This window comes from Corapipo altera, unplaced genomic scaffold (genome assembly GCF_003945725.1).
Source record: "Corapipo altera isolate COAL_440 unplaced genomic scaffold, ASM394572v1 160, whole genome shotgun sequence".
NCBI lineage: Eukaryota > Metazoa > Chordata > Aves > Passeriformes > Pipridae > Corapipo > Corapipo altera.
The window spans coordinates 42,363-53,007 of NW_020885016.1; the positions used below are offsets into that span (position 1 = coordinate 42,363).

The 10,645-nt window shown below is 50.5% G+C and overlaps 1 protein-coding gene across 3 annotated transcripts; it reads left to right on the top strand.

The window, feature by feature from the left end:
• Positions 1-1,829: 1,829 nt before the first annotated feature.
• On the top strand, positions 1,830-10,280 carry PAIP2 (poly(A) binding protein interacting protein 2). Of its 3 annotated transcripts, none has more exons than XM_027667658.1 (4): positions 1,830-1,842; positions 5,424-5,583; positions 7,810-7,989; positions 9,133-10,280. In XM_027667658.1, exons 2-4 carry the CDS (start codon positions 5,446-5,448, stop codon positions 9,196-9,198), a joined length of 384 nt encoding a protein of 127 aa, XP_027523459.1. In that variant the 5' UTR covers positions 1,830-1,842; positions 5,424-5,445; the 3' UTR covers positions 9,199-10,280. The 3 variants fall into 3 exon arrangements, with proteins under 3 accessions (XP_027523459.1, XP_027523458.1, XP_027523457.1); XM_027667657.1 differs by having other exon boundaries at positions 1,840-1,955; XM_027667656.1 differs by lacking the exon at positions 1,830-1,842 and adding an exon at positions 1,851-1,955 and having other exon boundaries at positions 5,418-5,583.
• Positions 10,281-10,645: the final 365 nt, after the last annotated feature.

Consider the following 10,645-nt stretch of genomic DNA (forward strand, 5'->3'; position numbering starts at 1 on the left):
AGCCTTTTCTTAGCTAATACCCGCATCTTAAACAGCTCTGCACCTTGTCTTCAGCCTGACCTGTTTCACTGCAGGAGGGTGGTACATCGGGTTTAGTGTCTAAACGTAAAGCACTCCCAGGTGTAAAGTGGTTGTGGCACAGTCCAACTTCAGAGCCCAGAAATCCCAGGCTCTGGTAGCAGCAGCTCTTACTACCTAAAGCAGGTACTTCAAAGCCCTGGTCCCTTCTGTGTAAATCTCACTTGTACCTTTGCACCAGGATGCTTTTATACATCAGAAAAATAAGTCAAACCCACTCTGCTTCTGCAAAGTGTCTTCTGTCTCCACACAGAGGTCAGAGAGAAAACATCCCTTACCCTAATTCCTGAGGAAAAGGTTTCAGAAGAACTTGATTTTGAGGACAGATGCCAGACACGCATATTGGTGCTGTGGGCTGCTTATTATTTGGAATGACTGTATCTGCACTGTGAAGGAGCAAGGAAGTGTTGGGCTCTGCAATTTACCTGCCAGCTTCCATACGTGAATTCCAGCAGGAGTAACCCTGGAGGGTGCTCTGTGCTGTGGAAATGAGTAGAAAGAAAATCCTCTATTAGAGAGGAGAAAAATCACATCCTGCTGGATTTGTAGAGCTGGAAGTTGTGAGAGTAGGAAGACCATAGTACTGATCTTTTTAATGATGATCCTTGCAGGGGTATTTTTGCAGTAAATGTGTGACAGGCCCTGGGAACAAGCTGGTGACCAATAAAATCAGTATAAACACATTATTCAAGGGAGAATTGCTCCCCAGAAATCCTGTAGGGTTAGTTGTCCCTTACTAAAATTTAGGATGAAGGAAGTAAAGGGCTGAGCAGAGGAATGCTAATGAGATTGTTATCCTTGGATAGCCCCGACCTGATTCCCAGGCAGCCTGAAGGGCTGGGTTTGATGGCAGAGGAGCCTTTCTAAGAGTTTGGGTGAGCTCACTGACTAGGGCTGAGCCTAAAAAGCTGCTCACGTCTGGTCACCCCTTAACCACTAAAAAATTCCAGGGACTCTGGTGCCTGTCCACTGATTCCTGTCACTAACACACACTTTGGGGATTTGCAGTTGCACCTCGAGATGTTTTTGTGCCACACGTTTCCCATGTTACAGCTGGGGCAGGTGTCCTGAGGGGGTTAGTGACTCCAGATTTTATTCCTTAGTAACTTCGATGGCTCAAAGGGCCTTTGACTCCCTTGGTATGTGGTTTCTTTGCCTCAGGGAGGTTGTGAAGCCCAGCCTGGAAGCGACCTGGGCTCGCAGAGCACCGAGGGCAGGGTGGGGCACGAGAGTCATCCCCACCTTGTCCTGAGGAAAGGAGAGACTAAAAATTGCTTTTTCAGCACGTTTGGTAAATGGGGTTGAAGCCTGGGCATGCAATGTGGGTCCCAGAAACTGGGAGGTGTTTGGGAACCCTTCCTTGAGCACCGGAGGGGGTTCGGGGATCCTTCAGTGAGCACCGGCGGTGCTGGGGACCCCCTTTAGAATCACTGAGGAGTGTGTGGGGACCGCTCTCAGAGCATCGAGGGAACACCCCCCAACTGCCGGCGCCACAAGATGGCGGCCGCCCCGCCGGACTGCTGTTCCCGGCGTGCCCAGCGTGCGCCGCGCGAAATGGCCGCTAGGCGCCGCGCGCGGGACTACAACTCCCGGTACACCTCGCGCCAGGTAGGCGCGAAAAAGACTACGCGTCCCGGCATGCCTCGCGCCACCCCTCCCCATTCCCACCCCACGCCTCCGAGGGCCCGGCCGGGCGCGCGCCGGGGAGGGGCGGGGGCGTGGCGTGCGCGCGCCGGCGTTGGCGGAAGTGACGCGCGTGCCGCGGTGTGTGGCGGAGCGGGCCGGGCCGGGCCGAGCGCGGAGCCGAGCGGGGCCGGTGGGGCCGGTGCGGCCGGGCGGGACACGGCGGAGCGCCGGCGGCTCCTCTGACACCGCAGGTGAGCGCCGGGGGGCGGCCCCGGCTGGCTGGGGGGGGCGGAGGGCGCCGCCCCCTCCCCTGAGGCGGTGCCGCCGCCGGGCCGCGGCCTCCACCCCCCGCGGCGGGGCCGCCCCTCGGTATTGTCTGCGGCGCCATCCGGGGCCTGCGGGGGCCGCCGGGCCGCAACAAAGCGGGGGCGGCCCCGAGACCGAGGCAGCGGCACCGTGAGGGGGGTCTGACACACGCTGCTCCCACAGACACCGCCTCGCTGGGCCGTAAAACTCAGAGCAGCGCCCGGAGGCCTTTATATCAGATATAAACCCGCGCGCCCGCGTGAAATGATTAAGAAATGCGCCTATTAGACGGGTTTAATGAGCTACGTCGATAACTGCGCTAATCTAAACTGATAAGGGGGAGCTCGGCCGCGCTGCTGGCTCCGGGAGGAATCGCCGCCTGATAAACGACTCGCAGAGCTCTAAAACACCTTTCTTTAATCTTCGGCGGCCACTAAACCCCTCACGTGTTGCTCTGGGGTGCTTGAAGCAAATATCTTAATTTTTTAACTCCAGTTTTTCCTCAGTTTTTCCCCTCGCGGGTGAGGCCCAGGGCGCTGTGCGGGTTTAGGCCTGACCTCACCTCCGGAGTGGGCGGTGGATAATCTTCTTTCGTGACTGGGTTGTAAATGCAGAATCTTCAGTCACAAAGGCCTGAATTTTAATGATGGTCGGGCCGGGGCTCTGCGTGGCTGTAACTGCAGCAGAATTCAGGGAAACCAGTAAATTAGGGATGTTGTGGAGCAACGAGCTGCACCCTCCATACAGGAAACAGAGTTCACTGAAAGCCCTGTTGTTACAGGATTCCTAATTTCTCATTTAATTCCTAAGATAAAAATATTTTTTTTTTATGTCTTTCCTTCTGCACTTGGAGTGTTTTTCTTGCCTCACTCCCACTCCCCACCAAAATCCTGGAGTAATTTGGGTCAGAACCTCCCAGGGTGTCCCTGTGGCAGAATCCTCCCTGTTTTCTATTCTTCAGCACTACCAGTGTTACATTTCCTCTTCCAGTGTGAGGAGCTTTGAGCTCCTCTGCTTCCCACCTACTCGCAGATGGAAAAGGTGTTATTTTTGTTCCCAGCAGTGTGGCCTGGCACTGGGTTTGTTTTCTGCAGCAGCCTGCCTAGATTGGGACTTTTTGCAAGACTGAAGTGGCATTTGGCTCTTCCCCCTCTGAATTCCCTGCAGCTCCTGACTGAAATGTTGTATCCAGCACCAGGGAAACAGGACTGATCTTGTCCTCACATGTGATCACAGAAAGCAGCTGGTTTGTGTCTTAAAATGTAGAAATGGGAAGATTTATTTGTTTTATTGGAAGCTGCAGAAATTCAAATTAGCAGTGTTGTGAAGGACTGGCCTGGGGATTCCTCACTGTTCCTGCAGGATAAGTGTTGGTTGGAATGTTGTCCTGTGGGGAAAAACATGAGTGGGCTTGGGGGTTCATGAGAAAAAAATCAGATATTCAGGCTGGGCCTGAGGGGCTGCTGGAACCTCCTCACCCCCATTGTCCTGGGGCAGTGATGGACAAAGCTGGTTTGGTCCAAGCTGGACTTCACTGCCCTCCCTCCCAAAGCTGTAACTTGTGTTCTGTAGGAATGCTTCAGGAATGGGAGAAGCAGCCCATGATTCAACAGATGAACCTTCCAAGCTTTTACAGAAACAAGGAGGGTTGGTTTGCTGGGTTTGGGGTTTTGTGGTTTTTTAATTATTTTTACCTTTCTGACTTGTCTGGGTACAGTCACCTTTGTGCAGGAGCTGCCTGAGTTCCTCACACTGCTGAGGCACTTTCCTTCAAGGGAATAGGAATATCAGATGAGCTGCACAAAGGGAAAGGTGGAAACGCCTGCCAGTAAAAACAAACAAACAAAAAAGAAACTAAGCTTTTTAGGCTCTGTTTCCTGCACTCCATCCCATGTGTTGGCCTGGGAACAGCTGAAGTGGCTTAAAGCAATTTCAAGCTTGAACTGGGATGTTAAATGCACTGTCCTTTCCTGGTTTATGTTAAACGCTGCCAATAATCCTTAGCAAGTTTGTTTTGAAAGAACATCAAAAAGAACCTGTTTTCCCTTGCTGGAATACCAGGGATCTGCTCCCATTTGTGGCACTTCCCAGGGAGCTGCAGTGTCTTCCCATGCTGGGGGTTGCCTTTGATTTAAAAACCTAGAATAGAGCTGGAATCCAGGCAGATTCCTCCTCCTTCGTGCTTTCCTTAATGGGTCCTTTGGATGTGGCAGGTTTTTGACCTGGTATTATCAAGAATTTTGACCCAAAACTTGCATTAATTCCCTAGATAACAGGACCCCATGGAATCCAGAGAGAAAATGTGAGGTGTTACATGATAAGCCCTTGAACTGTAATTAAAAGAGAGGCTGTAATTTGACACCCCCTTCTCTGAATTAGTCACTCTTTGATATGCAGACAAGGAGCTAAAATGGTGTTTTGAAAATAAAATAAAAATATTTTCCCTCTCCGCTGCATCGTTTCATTGCGAATTTCAGCACAAGAAAAACGTTGACATTTGGGTGGTTTTTTTGAGCTCCTTGCCTCACTTTGTATACTGTTTTTAAAAGAATTAATACTACCAGGATCAGTATCCAAAAAATACTCAACTTTTGCAGCATTGATCTCTGTACTAGAGCAGGTACAGGAAGGGCAGCAGTGTTGTCTCACTCACCTCAGAACACACCAGGATTCGTGTGAGCAGCCCTGGGGCTCTGAGCCCAGGGTGATGAGCTCCAGCTCATGGCCTGGTGGAGCGGCTCAAGCCATTCCTGGGACAGGGATTCAGGCCAAATTTAGGATTTATCCTGCTTTGGACCCTCACTAGGTGGAACAGACCTTGCTTGCCAACTGTACCTTTGTTCCTGGAGCTCAGGCCTATCACATATCCAGGGCATGCTGAGAGATCTCCAGGCTCAGTCCGTGGTGGAAAGTGAGAGGAGAGGCAGGAACTCTCTTCCAGTGCCTCCTGATGTTGTCTTCACCTGAGCTGCCCAGGCAGTGGCCTTTGTCTCCCAAAGCAGCTCTGAGAACTTGGCCCTGCTCGGGGTCAGTGCCGGGTTGCTTCTTTCCTCGTGAGGTTTCCCAGCAGTGAAACTTGGCTTGTGCCACCACACACAACACTCAAAAGTGCTTTGGAAAACAAATTCTCATTTGGAATGTTGCCTTAAACACTTTCTTACTGCCAAGTCTGTGCACTTCCTGTTTTTTCCTGTCACTTTTCATTGCCTTTAGTGAGGTTTAATTTGGGAAATTAATTTGTCAGTGGACCGTGCACACAATGGGAATGGTGTCAGTGATACTTATGATATCAGAGCTCTGCTGCAGTGGGGGAGAAGCTGCCTGGAGCCTCCAAATGCAGGTGCAGCCTTGCTGGGCTGGTGCAGGGGCCGAGTAGTGTGCCCATGCTGACTTGCTGTGCCCCTCAGTTGCAGGTTTGGGATCGAGGTCGCAGCCATGAAGGACCCAAGTCGCAGCAGCACCAGCCCCAGCATCATCAGCGAGGATGTGATCATCAACGGGCACTCCCACGAGGACGACAACCCCTTCGCCGAGTACATGTGGATGGAGAACGAGGAGGAGTTCAACAGGCAGGCAAGTCCCCCCCTCCTCCACGGCCTGTCACCTGCCTGGTCACTGCCTGGCTGAAGGGGCAGTGCCAGGGGTTGGCAGCTGGGGTATGAGATTGGCAGTCCTTGGGGGAGGAGGGTTTAGATCAGCCCTGAGAGTCATCCTGGGGAACAGACAAGCCTCCCTTTCTCTGGCAATAAATACTGATTTTCTGTAGTCTCGGTGGAAAATACAGGAGGTACAGCGTGTTCTGATGCATCCATTAATTCCGTACTCCTCCAGGAGGGAGGGGGAAAAAAAGTGTTGACAGATGTGTGTGGTGGTTGGGAAGGGCTGGGCCGGGAGCTGGACGTGTGTGGGCATGCTGGCTGTGATAGTCCTGAGCTGGAAATTCCAGGTGCACAGCAGCCTCTGGAGCAGCACTGCTGTTCCACAGGGAGTGGGAGGACAGAGCTGTTGGGTGACAGTCCTGCCCACTGTTTAGTACCCAAGTGCCTTTGAGCTGGCCTTCTCCATGGGGTGGGGAGGAAGCCTTCCCTTCCTCTGCTACCTGGCATCAGGCCACCATTCCCTCTCCCGTGGAGGCTCATTCCATGCCCCTTTCCCATTCCCACCATGCTCTGTGCACTCCGTGTCCGTGCTCCAGCAGCTGTGGCTCAGCTGCCAACATCAGACATGGCAGCAGCTCTCTGCAGAGGGGCACTGAGCTCATCTAAAGTCAGGTGTGCTCCCAAAAACTCCATCCTCTTGTGCATTGTTTCCTGTTTGGTGGCTTTTTGCCCCTGGGAGCTGTGCTGTAGTTGACAAATGGGGTGTGTAGTTCTCTGGAGCTGATTTTTCAGGCACAGACTCTGTTGTCAGAGCAGAGGAAAGGTGGGAGCGTGGCAGGAGAAGGGACATCTCAGGCAGGCAAACACCAGTGGCAGCCTGGTCACCACCTGCTGCAGGCACAGCCTCTGGGAGCCTGAGCAAGTTAAACTTGGGCTGGAAAACACCAACAGGCAGTGCTAATTTCCAGACATTTGGGGAATTAAATGTTATTTAGTACTCCGGGAGCTGCCACTGAGGCACCTGTAAGGGTACAGGCTGTAACCAAACCCCAGGAGCTGGGCAAGCCCTGCTGTAACACGAGCCTGTGGCTGTGTGCCCACGGTGTGCAGGACAGAGGCAGTGCCATCCCACTGGGATGGATGGGAGGTGAGTGCTGCTTTGGGGAAGCACTGAGTCAGCATTCCAGGCGGGGTTTGGAGTGCCTGGGCAGTGGCTGGGAGCATGTGGCAATGAGTCCCTCTTCCCCAGAGCACCAGGTGAGCTCGTGGGTGTTTGCCCCAAGGACAGGGACACAGATTTCACAGGAATCCTGAATTCTGGCGTTAACATTTTCGGTTTGGTGTTTGTGTAGCCGAATTTCTGCTCCAGGAAGTTTGAGGAGGTGTTTGATTTCAGAGTGAAGGACAAATAGGAAAACTTGTTTGAGCTTCCACTGGGTGAACTTCTAAATCTGTCCTGAATCATTTTTCCACTCCCTTATCTCTGGGAAGTCATTCACACCAGCTTCTATTTCCCTGCTTTCCAGTGCTAAGCACTGTGATGCAGGACATGGAAAACTTGTGGGATGAACTCCCTCCAAAGCTTGTTTACTGAACAACCAAACAAAACTTTGCTTTAATCTCTGCACTGGTCAGTTCTGCATGGCTTGGTTTGTCCTGCTCTCAGGACAGCAGGGCTGCTTTCCTGACAGCTGCTGAGATCAGGGGAGTTCCCAAGGAGAACCACAGTGGGTGAACACACAGCCAAGGAGATCCTGCTTGTTCCAAGAGACAGGCAGTGGTTGTTTTCCCCCCAGGAGTCCCGCAGGACACTTCCTGGGGAGTGTGCCCAACTGTGTGTGTTGGCACAGTTCCCTTCCTCATACTTGCAGCAAGTTCAGTCCAGACTAGTTGGTACAACTGAAATTTTTACTTGGAACCAACATTTTCCTTCTCCTTGAGTTCATAATAAGCTGCAAACAAAACAGCTGGGGCTGGGGTTGTTCTCATGCCATTCCCTTTTCCCAAGTTCCTGGGACAAAGCACTTTCCTACACTGTTAAATGCCAGCTGATGGGCTTCCTGCCACCTGGGCATAGTGCTAGGCTGGGGTCCTCCTGGATAGCTGGGAAGAAGGTCAGCTGGGGGCACACACCTGGGAATAAAAACCCCCCAAGCTGTCAGTAATGTTCGTTGCTGAAGCAGATCCTTCTCTTGGACAGATCGAAGAGGAGTTGTGGGAAGAAGAATTTATTGAGCGCTGTTTCCAGGAGATGCTGGAAGAGGAGGAGGAGCACGAGTGGTTTATTCCAGCCCGTGATCTCCCACAAACAATGGATCAAATCCAGGACCAGTTCAATGACCTTGTTATCAGTGACAGCTCATCGCTGGAGGATCTGGTGGTAAATTCAGTTTCTCCTGTTTCTAAAACTTGAGTGTTTGTTCAAGGCTGAGTTTTACTGCTGCTAAGGGCAAGAGAGAGTCCTTCACAGGAGGGCTGAGCCTGTTAAAGGTGCCTGGCTGTGGGGTGGCGTGGGTGGGTAGGGGATGTGTCCTCGTGGGACCTGACCTATTTGGTGTTTTTTCATGCCCACGTGGAGCCTTTCCCAGTCCATGGCACAAGTTCAAGAGGCTCTGGGTGTGTGGGGGGGTTATGAAAGCACACTGTGAGAGGGTCACTGGGCACCTCTCACTGAGCCCTGGCCCAGGGTCTGCTTGGGACTGGGAGAACTGTAAAAATTCTAAGGAAGGGGAAAGCAGCCAAACTGTGATATTTCCCTCTTTTTGCTGTCTGACTTCTGTCCAGAGCTTAACTCAGAGGAAAAGGCAGTGTGTTCCCTCACAGAATACGAAGTTCCTGATACAGTGTACAAAACCCACACTGTCACAAAATTGCTGTGGGATTCAGATGCGGGCCCTGACTTTTCCAAGCTAAAACAGCTGCAGGCAGCAGTTTCAGACTCAATTAAGAACAGAAAAGCATAATGCTCAATTTCTTTGTGATGAAGAGCTCATTTTGAAGATGCTGGTGCCCACCTCTAACTGCAGGATGCTGGGCAGCAGCAGCAGCTTGCCAAGGGGGAGGACAGGCTAGTCACAGACACAGACATGTAAAAAATCAATACACTGTTCATACACATTAAATTCCCAGAAGTGGCTGAAGTTCCTGGAACAAGTCACCTCTTGCTTAAATAAGCAAAATTAAAAAACCTCATGGCACGTTTTAACAGCTCAGCTTGAGAAAAGGCTATTTCAGCATGAGGGGAAGCTGCTGTGTTGGGTGCATGCCTGTGGTTTGCTGCTTATTCCCTGAGCCCTCCTCTGGCTGAAACTTCAGGTGGAGCTGAGGAAGAATGGATAATTCGGGGAGTAGCGCATGGGAGTGGACTTTTCTTGGCATTATAGACTGCTGATAAATGTATGCCTGACTGTTCCTCTAAATGTACTGACTGTTCCTGATGCTCTCTGCCTCTGATTTGTCTTCAGCTTGAAAATGGAAGATGAAAATAATGATTGAGCTCGATGTCTGTTTTTCCCTTCCTCAGGTCAAGAGTAATCTGAATCCAAACGCAAAGGAGTTTGTTCCTGGGGTGAAGTACTTAAACATTTGAGTAGACTGGGCCCTCTTTTGGTGGATGTAGCACAATTTCCACACTGTGAAGCCAGTATTAGAAGATTTAATTGTAAAAGCTCTCTCTTCTTGTCACTGTGTTACACTTATGCATTGCCAAAGTTTTGTTAGTCTTGCATGCTCAATAAAAGTGCTGAGACTGTTATTAAGTAAATCTGTCAAAAGTTTAATGGAAACATAATCGGGCCTGGCTCTGTGCAAAGGAGGCAGTGAGGTAAGAAGCACCAGTCAAGTTGAGACAAAGTACCACGTTAATAAAACCTTCTGCAGACTCTGACTTTTTAAACAGGACTTGGAATTTGCGGTGAATGGTCTGTTTTTACTTAAAGATGTGTTAACTGGTGCTAGCTTGCACCTGATAATGCCTTAACTTCCAAATGAAAGTGAGGAGATCTGATTGTTATGCAAATTAGCTAATGTTCCTTTGAGGTATCAGTGTTGTTACTAATGTTGATTTTCCCCTTACAAAACATGCTCCTTGGGAAGCAGCTCGAGCTTTAACCCAAATCGTGAGCTTTAACCCAAATCTCACAGACCTGTACAGAGTCGTAGATCTCAGCTACTGAACTAACAGCCAAGTGATTGGGAGGAAGAAATTCCCTGTACTTTGCAGTGTGTTCCCACATTAGAAACGTTCCACTTCCCCATGATGTTCAAGGAATGTGAGTTTTCATCACAGTTTCTTCCAAGCCCCCGGTGCCGTACATAGCACTGCCTATGTAACCCTTAGCATCCGACTTTCCATAGCTGGATTTAACCAGGCAACCCCCAGCATTAGTGATTTGAGTGGTGCTTTTCCCTTGCTTTGTTTATAATCATCACTACACAATAGTCTACAGCACAACGACTTTTTTGGGGTTGGTTTTTTTTTTGGTTTTTTTTGGTTGGTTTTTTTTTTTCCTCTTTTAATAAAGCTAGAACAGTTTTGGCTTCTTAAACTTCATATTTGGGTAGGTTAAGCTGCCATACGTGTTCAGTGTGAATAGTGTTTAAGTTGAAAATATTGTAAAAAAATTATATTTTTTCAAAAATATTTAAAAAAATAAATAATAGTAGAACTGATGTGGTGGCTGTCTCGTGAATGGGCTTCTCGCACGGGAACTCGCTTGGCAGCGCCTGCAGAGAGGGCTGGCACTGGATGTTGTGCCTGGAAGGCTGTGGAACCTGATGGCCCAGGATCCCAGATGAAGCTGGACTCTGATCTTTTCATGGAATCTCAGAACTGTTTGGGTTGAAAGGGACCTTAAAGATTCATTTTCACTCCCCGCCATGGGCAGGGACACCTTCCACTAGACCAGGTTGCTCCAAGCCCCATCCAGCCTGGCCATGGACACTTCCAGGCACAGGAATTTCTCTCTCCTCATGCTCCCTGTGCTCCCCCTTCGTTCTCCCCATGACTGATCCCGGCTCAGCCCCACTGGCAGCCC